General features: G+C 42.9%; 1 protein-coding gene across 2 annotated transcripts; it reads right to left on the minus strand.

Annotated features, from left to right (window-relative positions):
• Window positions 1–255: 255 nt before the first annotated feature.
• CDO1 (cysteine dioxygenase type 1) lies at window positions 256–20,326 on the minus strand. Of its 2 annotated transcripts, none has more exons than XM_053290716.1 (5): window positions 20,057–20,326; window positions 9,973–10,050; window positions 7,040–7,197; window positions 3,574–3,743; window positions 256–879 (listed from the first exon to the last, which is right to left on the minus strand). In XM_053290716.1, exons 1-5 carry the CDS (start codon window positions 20,233–20,235, stop codon window positions 850–852), a joined length of 615 nt encoding a protein of 204 aa, XP_053146691.1. In that variant the 5' UTR covers window positions 20,236–20,326; the 3' UTR covers window positions 256–849. The 2 variants fall into 2 exon arrangements, with proteins under 2 accessions (XP_053146691.1, XP_053146692.1); XM_053290717.1 differs by lacking the exon at window positions 20,057–20,326 and adding an exon at window positions 13,310–13,451.
• Between the last annotated feature and the right edge of the window lie 2,347 nt (window positions 20,327–22,673).

Here is a 22,673-nt window from a genome sequence, read left to right on the forward strand (position 1 = left end):
TTCAGAAGTGGCTTTTTTTAAAAAGAAAAAAAGAAAATCAAATCTTGAATAGGTGATGCCCCCTAGAATTTGGGCAGGAATTTAATATAGATTTTTAGTTTTACTGAAAGTCTGGATTCATTGTTCTCATTTCCCTGTCCCTCATATTGGCCAGAACTGGTAGAAACATTATCAAGACTATTGTTGATAGGATCTGTAAGTCAAGCTAAATTGTATAGGACATCAGAAAAAGAAAGAGGACATTTTGCAATCTGATTCTGTATCCAAATTCAATTTTATTTAAGTTTTCAAGCAGGTTCCACTAAAGACTGGAAGCTGAGCTCTTTCCACATCATTAGCAACTTTTAAAAAAACTTTACAGAAAACCAATATTATACAAGACAATTATTGCTATTAAAAACATCTTATACATGACGTTTTAAAAATACACAAACTATTTAAAATTTTCAACAAATCACTGAACATAAGATATGAGGCTATTAACAGTATATAGTACATACTAGATGACTACAAGTTAATGTTGACCAGAGGCTTAAAAATCTAAACTAGCATATCTGTAGGGCTGTTAAGAGAGTCAGATGATATTTAAGGACCCATATGCTGAACTTCTGTTTATACAGTTTCAAAGGAGAAATTAATAAGCAACAAAAAAATCCAGAAAGGGACATCTGAATTCAGTGGCACTACTCCGTTTAACATTCAAAAGGAGAGGAGAAATCATTCAGGATAACTGTGTGACCAGGAAGCTGTCCTACGGTAGAGATTATTCAGACACAGCTTGCTGCTGGCATTCACCCTACTTTCCTCCTGCTCTGTCTCAACACACAAACACAGCAGGCCTTACACTTCTCAGTTGTTCTCTTTTGAAACCAATGTTATCTAGAGAGAAGACAGAAAAGGTTTTATTGTCAGAAATTTCCTGTTATTGAATGCCTCAGAAGTTTCTGTATTACACACCTAAATAAATGAGAAAAGGTAACAGTGGCATGGCTCCCACGGGACAGTTTTCTAGTAGTTAGTCATGTGCTTCAAGCCCTTTTCAGATATGGATGCTGTTTGAAATGAATAGAGAAGAACCAGAATGGAAGCCGCAGCAGTTCGGGCTATTCTCACTGCAAAGGTCCTGTCTTTGTGGGAGAAAATACAAGAAATGGAAGGGGGCATAATCCTACTAGAGCAGGGGTTCCCAGCCTTGGGCCTCCAGGTGTTGTTGGACTGCAATGCTCATTATCCCCCAGCCACAATGGCTGGCATTATGGATGATGGACATTGTAGTCCAGGCCCGCTCATCTTTGGCTACCCAGCTGTTTTTCAACTACAACTCCCATAATCCCCAGCCACAGTGGCCAATAGCTAGGGATTACGGGAGTTGTAGGCCAACATCTTCAAGCGGGCCCAGGTTGAGCAGCCCTGCTGTAGTCCAATGCTGTCTGGGGAGTCAAGGTTAGGAACTCTTGGGGAAAGAGCAAAAGGGGGAAAGAATCCAGCTCCCATGCTTATCAGGGAACCAACAGAATGGAGCTTTCTTATTTCAATCTCCAGTCTTCTCCAGTAAGAGGAGGGCTGAGATGTTAGTTCAGCAATGAGCCAACACACATTTTGCATCTAGTCAGAATATAGCTCAGGCTGTGATAAACTAGTATATCCTGTTCAATTTTTAAATTAAGCTTCGGATGAAGCCTTCTTGGATTTTTTTTTTTAAATTCCTGCCTTTGTCTTGATTGAGGAACAGTAAAGACACAGCACAAGGATATGCTAGTTTCCCATGAAATCCCCAGATTCTTTCGTTGGAACCTGAAGGGGTTTGCAGCAATCAGTTCTCGATAGCGCTTTTCTGGCTGAACCCATCTTGCCTGGAGCTGCTATTACTCAAATTCATTGCAAAAACTGGCTTGGCATGTTCTCAATCATGCTGATATCCATTTTTTTCTCTCCTGGCATCTCACAGATTGCCAAGAGAAAGGGAAATGGCTCATTTCATCAATGAAATGGTGGTTCTAGAAACCCCTGCCTGGAACTGCTATTACTCAAATTCATTGCAAAAACTGGCTTGGCATGTTCTCAATCATGTTGATATCCATTTTTTTTTCTCCTGGCAACCCACAGATTGCCAAGAGAAAGGGAAATGGCTCATTTCATCAATGAAATGGTGGTTCTAGAAACCCCTACTATAAGAAAGCCTTCATGAAAAAGCCATTTGTAAAAAATACCCAGAATATATCATTTGTGCTGCCATTGTTTACTATTTTTGATACTTTGTTCATAAACATCATGCAATGTAGCCCTTTCAGACTGTAGGGAGAGGACTGCATATATTTCAGCACTTCCCCAGGCAATTTTTCACACCTGGCTTTTATCTCGCATCTCCTCCGGAATGGAGGGGATACATTCACATATCAGCCAAGTTTACCCTGAAGTCCCTACAAGCTATCAGGGAGCACTTCACACACAATTTGAATTTTTTTTAATTGCACGTTAGAGTGTAGCCCGATTTATATCCGGAGTAAATAAAAAATCCACTTTTTGCATCGGGTTTTGGGGGCAACTTCAAACTTGCAGTAAAGCCTCTCAGTAAACCCACAGTAAAGCCTGCTGTCTGGGATTTGTCTCCAGGTCAAGGCCTCTGCCTAAGGAAAACCTGCATGTCTGAGATAAGGGTTCTAACCTGGATTTCTCAGTGTTGGGTTAGGTTTCGTTGTTCAGGGATTTTAGAAACGGGGTGTGGCGGCGGGGGAACAGGGACTGTATTCCAACATACAAACCTGCAATGTGAAGTTTTACAGTGTGGGAAGGGCTGTATTGCAAGACATTCCTGAATGTGTAAATCAAAGCTTAGTGCACTGTTTATTTTTATGGAATACAGCAGAGCAGCTTTGATACACTCTTTGTTCTGCAACGCTTCTATCCCAGTTTTCCCAGCACAGTAGTTTATTGTGCTTCAAGCCAACTTCCTTGCCTCTTCCTTTTTTCCTTCCAATAAGCATGCTAGCTAGCTGCCCCAGCTCACCAGATTATGCTTAATTCCTCTTTCAAAACTTTATTTTTATAGATACTATGTACCTAGTGCTTTTCACAAAATAAGAGGGAAAGTTCCTGTCTCAAAGAACTTCCAATCTAGAAAAAGATAAAGGGATACAACAAGGGAAGGAGAAGCAGAGGTGCACCTAGGTAATTTTAGAGCCTGAACTTAAAGGCCCTCCCCTGCAAATTAAGCATCATAATGCTTGGCCAGGTGATCACCCCACCCGGGACAGGTTAAAGAGGATTTGGGGATCCCGCAAGGGCTATGGAGGCCCTGGAATTCGGTCTGGAAGTCAAGGGGTAAGAGCACTTCTGAATAAGCTACACATACTTAGACCTAGTCACAGTATGGTATGGGAAATAAGGAGTTGTGCTGAAAGTTTCTTATATAAGGTGAGTTTTGAGGAGGGATTTGAAGGAAATCTCCAAAACCTCTCCACAAGCAGTCTTATTTGTTATCAATAGCTTATGTGAGTCAAAAGCCATGTGTCTCTAGACAGGTGGTATAGATAAGCTGAAGGTGGACATGAGGAAATAAATTTTGATACTTACAGATGAAGTCCTTTCTCCAAGCTGGCTATAGAATGTCATTTTCACTTTTTGCTTGTGTCCAGTTCTTTGATCAAAGGCATGGCAGGTTTCAAAGGGTGGGCTGTACAAATGAAGACTAACAGCAGTTTCTGTATGGCTTGGGTTCTCCACACGATGAAGGCCAATGGAGTCTAAACAGAAGGCAGATGAGTGAACGAGACTCATGTAAATGAGCTGAGTTCTGACAAGACAATCTCAGATTTATTTTTATTTATTTTAAAAACTAGCTTCAATACAAAGGCAGGGTAACTCTTTCTTACATTGATGAAGACCAACAGATGTCTCTGGGACTGTTCGTGAGGTTACAGCTCTTATTAATTAAATTACTTGCCACTCAAGTGAATAGGTTTTCATATAGTGGACCCATATGAAAACACACAACATGCTAAAGTAGCATGGGCCAGCCAAGATGGTATATCCAGACTCTTCATCAAGTTATACTTTTAATAACCCCCACCTCATAGGAATCAAATACCATATAGAAATATCTGGGGTCTTAAAATAAAGGGCAGTATAGACAAATACAATATTCAGTAAGGGGTTTTATTTTTCATTATGATTGGCTAATCCCAGCCAGGTAGCTTTCCTTGTACCCAACCCATTTCATGCTACTGTTCTACCTCATATTTTAATTAATCTATGCCCCCTTTTATGAAGATCCTTCCCCCACTGTCATCTTATGGCTTCCCCTTCCCCTCGGCTGATTATGAAGTACGTTTTTGCGGTCAAATTGTTATCTTTTCCTTTTACGCAACCTAGGCATAAAGCCTATGCTTGCTTGTTCTCTGTAGTCAGTTAGCTTGACCCACCCAATTATGTGGAAAGTGTTTTTCATCAGGGCAAGCACAGGTCAAAGGCCTAGGTATACTTGTATATTGATTCTTCTTAACCCTTCCTACTTACATGAATACGTATTAAACTGTCTAATCGGATTTCCCTTCAAGATTCTCTTGCTCCAAGGGTCTTCCAGCAGGAGAATGGTCCCCCCACTCCAACAGGAGTTCTTGCCACTGCTTTTGTTCCCCATTCAATCCAGTGGAACATGATCATTCTCCATTGGATTGGGTAGGCAAGGTGAATGAGACTGTTAATTTTCTTCTCAGACATTTACTACACTAGGTAGAATGTTAGGAAAGCACTGTGCCTTGCCTTGATGCATCAGGCAGAAATTAACTAGAGGTGTTAGCAAGTGATTGGGCAGCACCTGTTGAATTTCTGCCTGGACACACGCAAGCCCAGTGTCAGGCTGAAAGACCAAAGCAAAGCTGGTTGCATGGAGTATAATTTCTAAGTGAGCATCATGTGTACTACGCACCTCCACATATGATAGGAAAAATATAAGATAACCTGAAAGCAAATAAACCTGTCTCCTTTCACAAATCTGTGATTCTCTGTGCAGCTTGGATCGCCATGCAGATTTATATATCTCAAATGCATCTGTAAAGCTGCCATAAGTAGCTGAGAAGGCTTCTATTTCCTTGTAGTGGAATTAAACGCACAATGGAGTATTAAATATCAAAAGCCCACCATGTTTGCTGCCAGCCTGAACCTAGTAAAGCTCCCGTTCCATTGCTGTTAAATTCCACCACCACCCCTGAAAGACTTCCCCAATGACAGTAAACATATGCATACATGCATAAGAAGAGCTCCAGCTTGCATGCAACACTTCAGATAAAACCTTAATTATGAACAAATATGATATTGACAGCTGCACAATAATGAAAGGAAAAGGAAAGATTTGCAGTCGAGTCAGTGTTGACTCCTGGCGAACACAGAGCCATGTGGTTTTCATGGCAGAATACAGAAGTGGTTTACCATTGCCTTCTCCTGTTCAGTATGAGATGATGCCTTTCAGCACCTGCCTATATCACTGCTGCCTGATATAGGAGTTTCCCATATTCTGGGAAACAAACCAGTGGGGATTCGAACCAACAACCTCCTGCTCTCTAGGCAGGTTGCTTCCCCGCTGTGCCATTAGGTAGTTTGCACAATAACGAACAAGTCCAATATACGGCTACACAACCAGACAGTTACACACTGAAAGGCAGCTTATGGGAGGAGACCCAGAAGATGGCAACTGGGAGCCAGGAATCAGAGCCAAGGGACACATGGAAACACAGGAAAGCCAGAAGTTCACTGTTGCTTAGGCAAAGCTCTATCCAAACAGGAAGCCTTGTATAGCCCTTCCTGTCTAGGTAGGCCTAGCAGCCAGCCTGGTTGGCCACAGCCCATCCAGAACCTCAGAAGACTACACTGCCCTGCAAGATGCTCCAACTAGCAGTTCTGGTTGTTCACCAGATGGAATAGCTGATTCCTGGCCCTTATTCACTTGAGCAACCATGTAGCAGCAAAGATTTTTGAGAATTACCGTGATTCTGTGCATTTTGCATTTAGAAAGTTATCCATCACCACTGAACAACAGCAATCAGTTAAAAATGGCTCAAAAATGCAAGTCCTCCAGATTGCAAAAGACACAGTCATTTTCATGGTCTCACACCACTCCTGCACCCCAATCAATTAAGGGGTTTGAAAATTTAGAATGGGTCACACTAGCTAAGCTGTAGTTGTGATCACAGTGCCATTTGGTTTAGCTTGTCTTTATATACACTTGCTAGCGCTCTTACATTTGAAAGTTTTCAGCTTTTTTACAATGTGCATTAAAATAATATAGGATTCTCAAAACAGACTGAATTTCATGGCTTTATTTTGATGTGAATGAAGCTACCACAGTACTTCTAGAAGAGTAGAACAGGCCTTATTCAGAGTAAAATCAGTCCCAAGACATCTAGTTGTATGTGTTTAAGGGATCACCAGTTGAAACCAGCTATACTGTACATAGCGAGGCATTAGAAATTTTTTTAATCCTATGGAAAAAGGTTAAAAATCACCCACTTGCCCATTTCTTTTGTGGGTTGTGTGGTAGGTAGCACCCATCATGCCCTACCACACAACCCACTTTGGTGTCCCTAGGAGCTATCCATGGGGAACAATGGGGTGTTTCGAGTCCTCCCACTATGGCCAAAACACTTGAAACTTTTCAAATTGTTTCATCGAAACAGCTGGCTTGGCAGCTGTTTTGACAAAACGTTTCAGTCATTTGTGTTTTGTTTTGATCTCAAAACAGAACGCAAAATCTGTTTCATGCACATCCCTAGTAAACAACACTTTATAATAAGGGAAACTAGACTCTTGCAAAATCACAGTCTTTACCATAAAGAGGAAGTGGCAAGGGCTATTACAGAAACAGGACACACAGAGACCTCTGCATCTACAACATACAGAATATCCCCCATATGCCTTATTCCTTTAACTAACACACCTCAGAAATGTTACCTTCAGTGTTTAATTGTAATTGAGCCAGAAGAATGAAAACTTCTAGGCAGAGATAATTTTGTTCTGTACGTGGCATCAAAACAAAAACGCTTACCATTAATATAGGCACAATGATTTTCCCTCAAAACCCTTTCCGATTTCTTCACCATCTCTCCAGACCCCTTTTTGCCAGGCCACTCAAATAGTGTTTCCTTCAGATTGCCTTGAAGTATCTTCATAAAACAGTGTGAATCTGTGTGATCATGGATACTGCTGTATATACACACATAAACACATTGAATCAGTATTGTACATGTATAGAGAAAGTGACATATGAGAAATATTATTATTGCACACACCATTCTGTTTTGATCTTGCAAGTAGGGCAAGGTTTAACTCAAAAGGGATACATTTTCAGATTTAAAGGGAAATATTTGGATTTATTTTTTTAAGAGAAGATAGAACTTTCAGAGGAAGGTGTTAGCTAAATCACCAAGGAATTATGTTCATCATCTGCTAATAATTGGTAATGGCAGGAGGTGCCTTTTCTAGAAAGCTCAATTAAATATTAGCACCATATCCTAAAGGCATTTTTACCTGGAATAAAGATTTGGGCACTGTGCAGCACGCCATTTCCCCCACCACTGAATCAGAAGCACAGGGGAAACAGTGCATCAATCAAGAGGCACTATTAGTACTAGGATGGGGCAGGGGATGTGGATGGTGCTAATTTGGACTGCATTGCTATCCACAGCAGTCATCACTGGCACCAGTGCTCCCTCTAACAGGGATTCCCAGATGTTGTTGACTACAACTCCCATGATCCCCAAGCAAAGACTGTTGCAGCTGGCGATGCTGGGAACTGTAGTAAACAACATCTGGGAATCCTTGTTAGAGGGAACACTGACTGGCACCCATGTAATATCTACATGAAACTACTGGAAGGGTAGGGGGATTTAGAGTACCAACATGGAGATTACACCCCGTGTGTGTGTGTGTGTGTGTGTGTGTGTGTGTGTGTGTGTATAGGAAGTTACAGGATAACAAATTAATCTAGGCACAGTCTCAGTGCTATTAGTCAGTAGGAAATTTGATCTGGGAGTGGGTATTTTGCTTGTTTGCCTTTTGAAAGATCAGGAGTGCAGTCTTGAAGTATTTCTGTTCTGAGCCTAGCTTTGCTCTTGAAAGTCTCTGCAGTGGAGAAACAGCAGCTTTGGTTTCCCAGACCCACAGTTACCGCTGAACATGTAGTAACCACATATCCCACAAAAAAGGAGCAATTTAGCTCTGGACAGCTGAGGGAATAGGTGGAGAAGGAAATTCATTCAGTCTTCAGAACCCTTTAGTGTCACCCCATAAGGGAGTTGTGTTATAGTTAGCTGTATAGGTTGAAGCTGTATAGGTTGAACTTGCAGTGGTGCTCTTACCCCTGGACGTCAGGGCCAAAGTCCAGGGCCTACACACCCCCTGGGGACCCCCAAATCCTCTTTTGTCTGTCCTGGATGGTGGTCACCACTGGCCCACATTGCACCAGGTGGTATGTGATTATGACCTGTGCCGGGTGCTTTAGAGACAAAGGGAAGAGTGGGGAAAGAAATATGTGGGATGGGAATATGTTAAGTTGTGTGCTGAAATGTTTCTGATGCTACTGCATATTTGCATAAATATACCTGTTTTATGTTCTTACATCCTTGTGAATTCAATTGCTGTTTGTGCCGTCAAGAACCTACATGTTTAAAATACTGTGTTTGTGTGTGGGGGGGGATGATGCTTAACTTGCAGTGGGGGCCCCTCCAGCAAGTGGCCTGTAGGTCCAGGCTCCAAAATTACCTGTGCACCTCTGACTGCAAGAGGCTCTTTATTTAGAATTTGATTTATAATTCACAACCGTGCGATAAAATTAGCAGCAACAATGCCAAACAAATCTTAAAGCAGAAAAATGATCAATTACAAAGATGATCATGGAGTAGAAGCAATACTAGTGACACTACACCTAAATAAAGCTGTTTTAATTTGTTGCCTAAACATGCAAAGCCAAAGGGCTTGCTGGATCTCCCCAAGAGGTGAATTCCACAATCGTCACGTGTCCTTGTCTACTACCCCTAATTCCCATCTCTTCAGCAACAAGGTGGCCACTCACTCTATGGAATCCAACAGAACTGACCTATTCTGCTTTGCAGAACGGCTTGAGATATTTGGAATAGATTCTGGTGGTTTCGGGTCACTAGATTTCATAAAAATGGGGGTGAACTCTATCACTTCAGAGGCTGCCTTAGAGGCAGACACAGCACAATGCTCACTCAGTCAGTACTGGGACTATCGTACATGGAGCATTCAGAGCGATGGAAAACATATTCCCATTGTAAAAAACACAAAGAAGGAAGTCACCAAGTGGTTCTACAGCAGCTTGTACTGACAAAGAGTAATTACATTCTTCACACTTCAGGATTTCTGATAGTTGCCTGTTTTTGCAATGGCCAGACCTTATACGATGCATAGATTTTGCATGCAATATATTATGGGGAATGGCTCTGCTGTATGAAGTCATGCAGAGTATTCATCAAGAACTCAAAGCCTATACATCCATGACCTTAAACGAACAAGACAAGACACAGGATGCTTTGATTCCATAACTGGCAAGAGAAGTGCCCAAGCAGGCTGAAATCATGGGATGCACATGGATGAACTGACCTCAGCTACTCTGTTGTCTCCCCGTGCGTGCTTTGGATGCATACAGATGTACATAATGTTAGTGGCAGGTCCACCGTGAAAGCACTCTCACTGCATTTTGGACACATGTACATCTTTCTCCCCTGAATCCAACTCGAGAGAAACTGGCCCTTTTGGTTCGCATGGTGCTGATTGGCCAGTCTGTGTACATCAACTCTCCCACACACCCTGCATATGACATCTTACACAGCACGCACACATGAGTACAAGACAGGCAATAGAGAGAAGGGAGCCGCGGGCAAGAATTTTAAACTGGCACAGATGCAATATGATGCACATTTTATCTATATCCTTTAAAATGTATACTTAGCCACAAACCTGCCATGCCCTTCTCCCCAGCATAAGACCATCAGATTGAACTTTCCATTTCCTTTATCCACGAGATTCCTTGTGTATCTGAAACAATCAAGAGCAGGGTTTTATTTTTAAGACCATCAACATTAAAGGTGCAGAACAAGTCTCAGAGCGATATCATTTGACCAGTATATTAAAGTGTAGGAGAAGGCAACAACAACAACCATTTTAAAACTCTGCCTGAATTCTTCCCACCATTGACTTCTGAGCTTGTGGCTCATTCAGTCTGAGTTCTTTTGAACCATGAGCACCTCTTGTGTGCATATGCTTGGATATTTCATCTGCCTTACAGAGTGGTTGTAAGGATGATTGAGATAACTGAGCACTTTGTAGCATTATAGGCATGCAGATTATATGAAAGTTGCAATTCCTCCCGCTCAGGATAGTCTTTGAATCTGTCAGATGGACAGCAGCCTCAGCTTTTATTGGGCATCCACAGGACTTTTTCCGGGGGGGCGGGGGCGGGCAAAGATTCTAATCCTATACCCACTTACCTGGAAGTAAGTCCCATTGAATTAAATTGAGTCAGTTCCCAATCCAGGGGAGTGGGTGTGGGGTGGGGGCGGGAGTGTCATGTATTATATAATGGACAAAATCCAGATTAAGTTAGTAATAATTAAGCAGCACTGGCAGTTAGACAAATTAGTCATGGCCCTATTCATTTCAGTGGGACTTAGTATGAACCCTGCCCAGTTTATTATATAGCCCTCTTGCCTGTAGGCTTTCCAGAGGTATCTCGTGGGCCACTGTGTGAAACTGGATGCTGGCTAGATAGGCCTTTGGCCTGACCGAGCAAGGCTGTTTTGATGTTCTAAACATACCCATTTGATGTTCTAAACATACCCAAGGCTGTTTTGATGTTCTAAACATCCAACGTCTAGACTAAACTATTCACTTAAATGAATGGGCCCATTACTAACTTGTCTAGTCATTACTAACTTTTGCTGGATCTTGCTCATTTATGGCTAGCTTGTCCCATTGGTTTTATTGGGTCTACTTACAAGCAATTTGGCCTGTATGTCAGCCGATAAGGTCAGGGTGTAAAACAAAACAAAACAAAAAAACCCTACAACTAATTGTGTGCACCAAATGGTGCCTTGGGCCTGTGTTTCCTAAACAGAAGTGGGGGCATACCTATTAAAACCACTTTTTAAACTGAAAGGACACTCCAACATTTTTGCAATGTGGTACCCTAGGCTACTTTTCAAGGACAAGAATCTCACTGGATCTACCCCAGCCCCTTAGCCATGTCTACAATGCTCCTTATATCCCAGCCACAAGGGTGGCTGGAGGGAGGAGCAAGCAACCACACCCCCAGGAAAAGTGATTGCCCTCTATTTCTATTTCAGAAATCTAACATGTAAGACACACTTCACTCACACAGAAACACAAGTTGCCCCTTCTGGGCCTTCCTCGTTCTTTTGTCTGACGCTGACACTGCCTAGCCATAACCATAATTAAACCTGCTCAGAGCAAGATATGATGCCGTACCATCAGCGGTTTTATCAGGAAGGTTTTTGAAAACCCCTCTGGCTAGTTGGTTATGCCTCTGTGGCTCAGGTGAGGTCAAATCTGTCCACCTTGTGCTGTTGTTTTGCCCGTTTTATAATGATAGCCGGTGTAGTCTTATTTCTCCCTAGCTATCATGCTTTCCCAGCCAGACTGCTGAATTTTACACCATACTCCTCCTGGCAGATAAGAAACCTTCTACCACCTACAAGGTTCCCAAATTTTATGCAACTGCTGCTAAGATCCATCAACAGCTAATCTCCAGCCCTTCTTTTTAGATGTTGTTACATAAGGGTTCTATGTTGGTGCATTCTGTATGATTTACTTCTTATCTCTGTGTATATATATATAACTGGTCACTGATCATAATAAAGCTATTCATTCATAATAATAATATGCAGAGCAGTGTACTACATACTTAGGTTTCTCCTCACAACAATCCTGTGAAGTAGGTTAGGCTGAGAGAGAGGTGACTGGCCCCGAGTCACCCAGCTAGTATCATGGCTGAATGGGGATTTGAACTCGGGTCTCCCCGGTCCTAGTCCAGCACTCTAACCACTACACCACGCTGGCTCTCCCAATTAAACCCCAAGTTTCAACCAAGTCCAGACTTATATGTATTTAAGTCCCATCCGTTTCAGACCTAGTTGAAATCCATGTTTTAAAATGTTTGCTCCTATTATACTTTTCAGAATGTGCAAGTTGCTAGAAATTTTGGGGGTGAATTATCGTTAGAATTTGTAAATGGCAAAGCAATTTTTTTTAATGTCTGAAATATTTTTTTTAATAAAAGTTATTTCTTAAATGAAGTTTAGGAACACAGCTTGGGAGTACGTTCTGCCCTTCCGTTTATAGTCTATTAATATACATTCACTTGTAGAAGGAAGTCATTTCTGCAATGAGATTATAACTGCAGAGCCTAATGAACAAGGAAGTTGAAGTTATTTTTACAGTTTGTTTTCAAATGATCTTGACTTTGCATTTTCCCACCCAAGCTATTTTTCTGCATGAGGTAACTATTGTACAGATTATGGGGTAGGACACGTTTTATGTGTGCCCTCCCTCCTGATAAAACTCCAATTTTATAGGGAATTCTGCCAAACAAGATAAGAGCAAGATAGTCAAACAGTATCAACAGGCAAATGTTGCACAATAATCTATAAGAAAGATACTCAGATTCTGAGACTCACACAGGATATTGCACCCTAAAAAACTAAACAGAAGCACTTCTTTACAACTGCAGCCTGCCATTTCAATTGCCCTGGGTAGACACGCCCTGCTAGAATGTTTTTGTTGGGAGCGGCATGTCTCTTTTAAATATCAGCACGTGCACGTGTATGGATACAGGTGCTCAGTTCTAACAATGGAGAGGGAGAGGTGCGAGTGTGTCCAATTAAGACTGTCATCAAAGAAACACAAGGCGAGCTTTCCAGCAGGTAGGGATACACAGGACCGAAAAAATGTTGGAAAAACAGTCACTGAGCTGATGATGACGTTGCTCGTGTCTTGCAAAACCACGGTGCGACCGATTCCATGCTTGTTAAAGAACACGATATAACCCGACCCAGATGATCTAGCATAACAGAAATCGACTTTTATTATCTTTATCACAGCCATTTCTCCCCTGATCTAACCAGCTATAGCAGCACTACACTACACAAACTCATGGTGCTGGGAAATGAGCAGGGCAGGCGAGAGGGCTTATTATGATCTAGCCCTTTTAGTTCCCTTTCCCTCTTCCCTTCTTGCGCGGGCCGGGGCGATGCCTGGTGGCTCACTGAGCGCAACCTGCCTCCACTCCAGCCACTTCACAGCGCCGAACTCAAAAGCAGCCCATCATGGGCAGCCACCGCGGCGGCGTTCCAAGGTTCCTGCGGGAAGTCCAGGCGGCAGCTGCCTAAGGAGACATTGCCCTCCAGCACAGTCCGGCCCGCCCAGCCAACGCCCCTGGCCTGGATTCCATATGAAAACAAGAGCTCCAGCCTCCGGGCCTCGCGGGCTGTCATTTCCCTCGCGCCAGCTCTCATTGGTTAAACACGTCGGAGGTGTTGCTTCAAGGCGGCGGTGATTGGCCGCCAGGTCCCCGCCCTCTCTTTGCCTCTCATTCGCCTTCTTGCGTGGCACTTCGGAGGAGATGGAGAAGCCGGGAGAAAACCGCCAGGAGCGGAGGGGGCGGACGTCCTGCAGGAAGCAACAAGTGCTCGCGGGGCGGGGCGGGGGGGAGAGAGGAGATCGCGCATCGAGGCTATTTTTAAAATTATTATTATTTTAGATCTTCTTCCCCGCAGGAGCCAAAGTTTAAAACAAGAAATAAAACACCCGGTGCTTTACTGATTTACTCGCTAAACTGCTTTGACTAGAATTGTTGGGAAAAGGGGGTAAGAACAGAAGAAAAAGCCCTGCTGAATCAGGCCAAAGACCCATCTAGTCCAACGTCCTGCTTCAGGCAATGACCAAGCAGATATAGCTGGGTGGGGAAAAGAAAGCAATGCCCCCTCCTCCGTAGCACCTGAACATAAGATCATCAGCCCTGTTGGAACAGGCCCAAGGCCCATCTAGTCCAACATTCTGCTTCATGCAGTGGCCCACCAGATGCCTCTGAGAAGTCCACAGGCAAGAGCTGAGAGCATGCCCTTTCTCCTGCTGTTGCTCCCCTGAAACTGGTATGAAGAGGCATCTTGCCTCCGAGGCTGGAGGTGGCCTATAGCCTAATGACTAGTAGCCATTGATAGACCTGTCTTCATGAATTTATCTGAGAGCCCTTCTTAAAGCCATCCAGGCTAGTGGCTGTCACCAGATAATTCCATAGGTTAATTATGTGTGACGTGAAAAGGTACTTCCTTTTGTTGGTCCTAGATTTCCTGGAAGTTCATGGGATGACCCCTGGTTCTAGTGTTATGAGAGAAGGAGAATGCTTCTCTCTCTCTCCCTCTCTCCCTCTCTCTCTCTCTCTCTCTCTCTCCACATCATGCCTAGTTTTATAGATCACTATATTTATCACTATCAAGTCACCCTTCAGTCACCTTCTCTAAATTAAAAAGCCCCAGGTGTGGCAGCCTTGCCTCATAAGGAAGGTACACTAGGCCCCTGATCATCTTGGTTGCCATTCTCCAGTTCTACAATACCCTTTTTGAAGTATGGTGACCAGAACTGTACACAGTACTACAGATGTGGCCTTTGTATAAGGCCACATTTGTATAAAGGTAAAGTGTGCTGTCAAGTCAATTCCGACTCCTCCTGACCACAGAGCCCTGTGGTTGTCTTTGGTAGAATACAGGAGGGAGTTACCATTACCTCCTCCTGCACAGTATGAGATGATGCCTTTCAACATCTTCCTATATTGCTGCTGCCCAATATGTGTGTACCAGCAGGGGTTTGAACCAGCAACCTTCTGCTTGTTAGCATTTCCCCGCTGCACCACTTAAGGTGACTCCACATTTGTATAAGGACACTTATAATATTCATATATTATAATAAACTTCATATAAGGGAAATATTAGCAGTTTTATCTTCAATCCCTAACTATTCCAAGCATAGAATTAGCCTTTTTCACAGCTGCCACACATTGAGTTGACATTCCATGCATTCTGAAGCGAACTCTTGGTTTCCCCTTTCAGTTTTCTTTTCATACTTCTCAATTTAGCAAAGTTTCCTCTTCTGAAGTTCAAAGTGTCTGTCTTAGACTTCCTTGACAATTCTCTCCTCACATGTATGCTGAATTTGATCACATTATGGTCGACTGTTCCCTAAAGGGTCCACAACCATCTTGCACCAGGTCCTGTATACACCTCTCAGGATTAAATCCAAGATCTCCTTCTCTCTGTTTGATTCCATGACCAATTGTTCTAGTCATCCAGTGTATCTAGAAATTTGGCCTCTTTGTCATTACTTGAATTTGAATTTACCCAGTCTGTGAGTGGGTAACTGAAGTCACCCAGTATTACCGCTCTGTCTCTCTGATGCCTCCCTGATTTCCTTCTTCAACTCCCAGTCACTGACAACATTTTGATCCAGAAGGTGATAGCACATTCTTAGTAGGACATTCCTTTCAGGCCTTGTATTGTCATCCACAGAGTTTATTTGGAGGACTCTGGTCTTCCTAGGTTTTCTAGCTTGTTAGAGTCTATCCTTTCTTAACATACAGTGCTACTTCACCCCCAGTTCGCCCCTTCCTGTCCTTTCTATAGAGTTTATATCCAGGAATAACAGTGTCCCACTGGTTCTCACTGTTCCACTGTGTTTCCATTATGCCCACTATATCTATGTTTTCATTAGCAACCAAGCACTCCAGCTCATCCATATTAGCTCAGAGGCCTCTGGCATGTACTGTATGCCCCATCTGATGTTGATGGAAATACAAGGCTATCCTAGCTACTAGCCTTTGCTATTCAGCAGAGAGGAGAGCTGGTCTTGTGGTAGCAAGCATGACTCGTCCCCTTAGCTAAGCAGGGTCCACTCTGGTTGCATACAAATGGGAGACTAGAAGTGTGAGCACTGTAAGATATTCCCCTCAGGGGATGGAGCCACTCTGGGAAGAGCAGAAGGTTCCAAGTTCCCTCCCTGGCTTCTCCAAGATAGGGCTGAGAGTTATTCCTGCCTGCAACCTTGGAGAAGCTGCTGCCTGTCTGTGCAGACAATACTGAGCTAGATAGACCAATAGTCTGACTCAGTATATGGCAGCTTCCTATGTAAAACTCACCCATATCTGTTTGCATTTTACCACAGATTAAAAGATAAAGTTGCGCCCTCAAGTCAGTGTCGACTCCTGGGAACCGCAGAGCCATGTGGTTTTCTTTGGTAGAATACAGGAGGGGCTTAGCACTGCCATCTCCCACGCAATATGAGATGCTGCCTTTTCAGTATCTTCCTATATCGCTGCTGCCTGATATAGGTGTTTCCCATAGTCTGGGAAATGTACCAGCAGGGATTTAAATGGGCAACCTCTTACTCACTAGGCAAGTTATTTCCCCACTGCGTTATTGGGTGGCACCACATAGGAACATAGGAAACTGCCATATACTGAGTCAGACCATTGGTCTATCTAGCTCAGTATTGTCTTCACAGACTGGCAGCGGCTTCTCCAAGGTTGCAGGCAGGAATCTCTCTCAGCCCTATCTCGGCAACGTACTGTATGCTTTGGTAGTTTTTTGGTTCAATAAAAAAATCTTGTCCTATCAAAATAAATAAATAAATAAATCATGTCCTATCTTGGAGAAGCCAGGGAGGGAACTTGAAACCTTCTGCTCTTCCCAGAGCAGCTTCATCCCCTGAGGGGAAGATCTTGCAGTGCTCACACATCAAGTCTCCCATTCATATGCAACCAGGGCAGACCCTGCTTAGCTATGGGGACAAGTCATGCTTGCTACCACAAGACCAGCTCTCCTCTCCACAAATTGAGACCCCACCTTTTAACCTTTTCCCTGAACAACTCCCTACAAGGATGCCTTAAATATAAAGAGATTACTGTTAGTAGCAGTGTTCCCTGTAACAGGGATTCCCAGATGTTGCTGACTACAACTCCCATAATCCTCAAGCAAAAGCCATTGAAGCTGGGGATTCTAGGAGTTGTAGTCAACATCTGGGAATCCCTGTTACAGGGAACACTGGATAGCAGATTCATTCATACAAATAGAAACCAGAACCAGATGGGGACTAACATTTGGGTGAAGTAGCTCCCTGTATAGTTTTGAAGATTTAGACTTCACCATTATCAATGGAAGGAGTCTGATTTTCAGGACATGAATCATACATGTATACTGTGCTAGTGTATATTGAGATAATTTGGTATGGTTTTTGTCCCCTAACACCCTCCCATTACTCAGAATGAATGCAACATTCTGTAATCACTTGTGTGTAATCTTTTGCTAAGTGAGTCAGAAACTTTTACTACTCCCACATTCCTCTCTGGATTTCTGCAGAGGCACCAGTTTTATTAATGTGTAGTTATGTTTATATACCACCTGTCATAAAAACACATCCCGAAGTGGTGGTGAATGTGTGCAGTGGAATTCACTTATAATTGTTATTACACACTAATTGTAATAATTATCAACCACCAATAATGAAAATAATTTATATGGAATATTTTGAACACTCTAAACTGCAATATAATGCTAAGTGAGGTTGTTAAAATGGTCTTGTCACCACTTGGCCAGATGATTGATTTACCAAGTGGTTACAATCAAACCAGGCTAAATTGCCTCTTAGTCATCCAGTTTCACCCTCCATGGATTTATTTATTTATTTATTATTTACTATTATTATTAAAACTTCCAAAAGGCTCAGGGTGGATTATTATTGTATTTAATATCCTCCCCCCCAAAAAAAAATACTCAGGGGGAAAATGGAATGGATTTTTGTCCACTCTTCCAAAAGCATGCTTATAGTGAAGTGGTAATAGTAATTGGGCCCTTAATTGGGTACAGCCCAATTAAGTTTTTGGTAATTTGTATGGGTGCTGCTGAACATCACTGCTGCATGGTGGAAGATTAACATCACTACAAGTTCATCTTCCTCTCATGGGCATCATTGTATGATGTACCCACTGCCAGGGACAGATACCTCCCATTCAATCCAGCAGCTCTATATGAAAAGAAACTTTAGACATTCTTGTAGAGCTGTGCTGATCCCTACTGCATGGCAGCTACACTGATTGAACATTTGAACTTAATAGTACAGATTATGAATCATGCCTTTGAACAGGAATGGGAGGTAATCGGTGGGAAGCACCGGGCTGTAATTCTGTATTACGTGGCATTACATGGCCCAGCAACCACCACAGAACCCATTTACTTGCATCAGGTGGGGAAGAGACTGAAAAGGTCATACCCCCTCAAGCTGATTTTATATATTTTAAAAACCACACACACACACCCACAAAAATCCCACCACACACTCAAAACACCTCAAACCCAAAAGACTTGCTGTTACCACCACCCCTCATTTTTTAGCAGTGCGGCATGGAAGATAGATGTCCAGGATTAGGGGCCCCCCACTGCCCCACAAGGCACCTCTGAGAAGTTGGTGCTTTGACTTATTTTAAGCCATCTCCAGATTGCTCCATCAGACATTATGGCTCTATTCAGAGGAGCTCACTTTCAAATGCCTTTCTCAGGAGAAGCTCATATCTTCCCTATTTTTTATTTTTTTAAAGACAAACAAGCCATCTCTTTTGCATAAACCCTACTGTCATGAAATGTTGCAAGCCAGGTGATCAGTAAGTACAACTGATGCGCCAACAGATTGGAGCAGTAGTGAGTAACACCACAAAGTCTCCATTTGCCGGCTACAAAGTCAAGACAAAGCTGCCAAGAACTGCTAGAACATGCCACAGTCACCTTGAACTAGGCTGAAGGCGCTACGAAGAAACTGCGTGTCACTTTCCTGGCCAGCCTGGGAGTCCTGCCAAGAAGTCTTCTGTGGGCATCCAACTCCCCCAGCTGTATCCTAGACGCTCAGTCGCTTCATTTTCAGCTCGCCAGCCAGTTCTAAGCTGCGTTGCCTCCCATCAGGTCCACTCCCCCCGCCCCGCCGCCTTTTAAACGGCTCAGACCCTTCATCTAGAGGCACGACTTAAAAACAGAGCGAGCGGCTTTCTGGACGGAACATCTGTTAACTATCAGAGGCAAGTTGTCAGCAGCTCCTTGAAAGCTGCGCAGCAAGCAGATGTGTCGAAAAGCGATTCGAAGCAGGCATTTCCAACGTCTCAGACACACCAAGCAGGCAGCAATCCAAGTTATGGAAAGTATGCGATTGATATCTACGTTTTAAAAGACCCGCACTCGATTCATGGCGCAGTTAAACCAAGCATGATGCACCAAGAAAACCACAACGATCTTCTGATATGTTGAGATAGCCGAAGAGCTCAAAAGAGGAGCTTGGAGGACGCTTCTGTTCCTCAGGAGTATCCAAGGAGTACCCATCCCAAACGAACTACACTCCTTGAACTCCCCATAGCTAAGCAGGGTCTGCCCTGGTTGCGTATGAATGGGAGATTTGATGTGTGAGCACTGCAAGATATTCTCCTCAGGGGATGAAGCCACTCTGGGAAGAGCAAAAGATTTCAAGTTCCCTCCCTGGCTTCTCCAAGATAGGACAAGATTTTTTTTAAGTTGTTTTTTTTAAGGACAAGATTTTTTTTATTGAACCAACAAACTACCAAAGCAAAATTATATACAAAGTGGTTGTTTGTACATTATATATCTACAAAGATTTACACACAAGGATTTGGAAACCCACAGGGATATAAAGTATATGCAGGCAGTACTGTAACTCAGGGATGGGGGATTACAAGGCACATCAGGTAATGAGGGGGAGGGGTTACGTCCAACGTCTATTTCCATAATTTGTCCCATTGCTGTTTAGAAGAGATACACTTGTCTTTGAGAGAGATTCCTGCCTGCAAGCTTGGAGAAACCGCTACCAGTCTGTGAAGACAATACTGAGCTAGATAGACCAATGGTCTGACTCGGTATATGGCAGCTTCCCATGTCCCCCCCACTCCCTTCTCCCCCAAGGAGCCCGGAAGAGCCGACTTTACCTGAACTGGTCAAACTGGGCGTACTTGGTCCACTCTTCGGGTTTGCTCTCGTAAGATTCCATTAAAGTTTGCACTTCGTCTATATTGACTTTATCGCCGGAAAACAACTGATGGAGAATCCGGATTAGCTCCTCCAACGTCTGTGGTTTCCACACTTCAGTCTGCACAGGCTGCTCCATCGCGCCCTGCTCGGAAGAAGACTTCAGGTGGAACAAGGCAGGCTCTCTCTCTCTTGCCCAGCAACAAGGAGCTTTTCCCCCAAGCCGGCGCCTGCCTCTATTTATCTCCTGGAGTAACAGTGGGAACGTACCAAGGAAACTGGAGGGAGGCTCCGCTAAGCCGCTTTGACTAATGATAGGCTGCGACGGCACGCTGAAAGGAAGGACACCCCCACCGCCACATAGTTCACAAGCTTTTCCAAAGCCCCTCGCTTTCCAAGATGGGGCGCCTGGGCGCTCTCCTTGTTGCTTCCTCAGGGGACTTTAATTTATTCATTACTCTGTGTAGCTGTGTGCAGCACGAAGACCCGACTTTGAATAGTCAAAGAGAGCCGGGGGGTGGCGGGAGGAAAGGAGAATGTACAAGAATGGAAGGAATCACGAATGATCTCAACGCCTGGATATTCGCGAGTAGCCCACAACCACAGCAGATCTGGGCAATTGTACACCACCTATGCACCCACTCCTCTGTGCCACAGTAGCTTCCCAAGTGGGGTCGTCTTTTCAATTAGCCGCCCCCCCCCCCGGGTTTGTTTGTTTGTTTGGCCTCTATTGCCAACGCGGGTGGGGTCGGGAAACTCTAAGCACACTTTCTGTGGTTGGAGGCGCTCAAAATTATACACTACAAATCAGTTAACCCTCAAGGAAGGTGCAGGCCGAATGGTTAATGGGTAGGATTTCTCCCCATCTGAAATCACCAAACGAGCTGTTTCAATCCTATTGGTGATTTTCATTACAGAATCAGGAGGTGGGTTTACAGAAGTGTAGCAAGGTTGGAACAGGACCGTCCTGGGACAAAATGTGAAGATCTCTCTCTCCTCCACCCACCCACACATTTTTTCACAGATTTGATTGTGGCTGGCTATGTGACTTAAGAAAATAAGTTTGTATTGAAGTAGGTTAGAGGTATGCCATGTACTGATGCAGGAGGAAGAATATGATCGATGGTAAGTTTTATGCTGGAGCAAGAATGTCAGTTACTAAAATTATTTTATTTGGAATAAGATATGCAAATATTTATGTACCAGTCAAGTACCATAGAAGGATGCCATATACGGTCTCTCAGCTGTTCTACTGTAGCAGTCAAGAAAATGAGCTAGGAATTTCCAGTTCAAATCTCAGCATATGAGTAAATATGTTTAGAACTGCAGCCTTAAGGTCTCCTTCAATTCTCAAACAGCCATTGTTACATTTCAATTGTATATTCTAGAGATGCTATTAACATCAGGCAGGATCCAGGCTAAGTTAGTCATGAAGCACCACTGAAATAAATGAAGCATGACTGAACTCAAATTAATTTCAACCAAACTTAGTCATGACCAACAGAGTATGGATCTTGATCAAATATATTTCTACAACTAACCTGTAAGACAACTTGAACAATCCTCCTACATATTTTAAAACACTGTTATATTGTCTATAGCTCCCAAACTAAGATCAAAGTGCCGTATTAAATACAGCTTTGCTGTATTTACTTTATGCTGTATAGTAAACGCAGTGATTTGCAGGCTAAATTAGTTAAATAATATTGTGGAAGAAAATTCAGATGCAGTTTTAAAATACAACATTCACACCTTACTCAATTTTTGAATAAAAATACTCTGATCCCTTTCTTTCTAAAAGAGCAACACTAAAAATTTAAGATAAAGCTACATACAGCCATGCCCTTACTCTCAAGGCACAGCCCTGGAAAACACACTGTAAAGCTCTGCATTCTCCATTATAAAAAAATACACTGGGCCTTAATATATTGCAATATTCAGACATAGTTTCCAAGCAAGCATTTTGGAAATAAAACTGCAATTTTGCATAGATTTTGCAGAAATGACTACCAGCTGACAATGACATTCATTAGCTAAACATTTTAAAAAAGGTAAATCAGAAACAAGTTGAAAATGAACAATATAAATAATGAGGGGAACAAATTAGTGTAGGGCATATTTTGAAAGCTGCTATCATTTTCTTTTTTGATTGTTTTTAATAATGATGCATAAAAGTTACTATATGTATTGTTTCAGTGATTTTACTTCTTGAGGGCAATATGAACAAAGGGTAATTAATGCATGATCTTTGTCTTCCTACAAGGTCACTCTGAGTGTTGATAGTTATTCATTCACCTAAACAATGCAATGGGCTGGTAGGTTCCACTCCAAGCAATTTGATACAAGATCAATGTCTAAAGTGAATGTAAAGGTTAAGAAGACTCTTCAAGGAAACAAACTACTGGCTGAACATATACATTGTGGAATTAACCTATGATTAAAAACAGTCAGTAACAGCACAGGTAAGAATGCAGAGACAGAAGGTGGTCACCAGGGTGAATGCAGACAATGTTAATTGAACAATCTCTTGAAGTGCTGCAAGCCATGGGTTACAAACAAGCAAAAAAGGCTGTAAAG

The sequence above is a fragment of the Hemicordylus capensis genome, chromosome 2 (genome assembly GCF_027244095.1).
Source record: "Hemicordylus capensis ecotype Gifberg chromosome 2, rHemCap1.1.pri, whole genome shotgun sequence".
Classification (NCBI taxonomy): Eukaryota; Metazoa; Chordata; class Lepidosauria; order Squamata; family Cordylidae; genus Hemicordylus; species Hemicordylus capensis.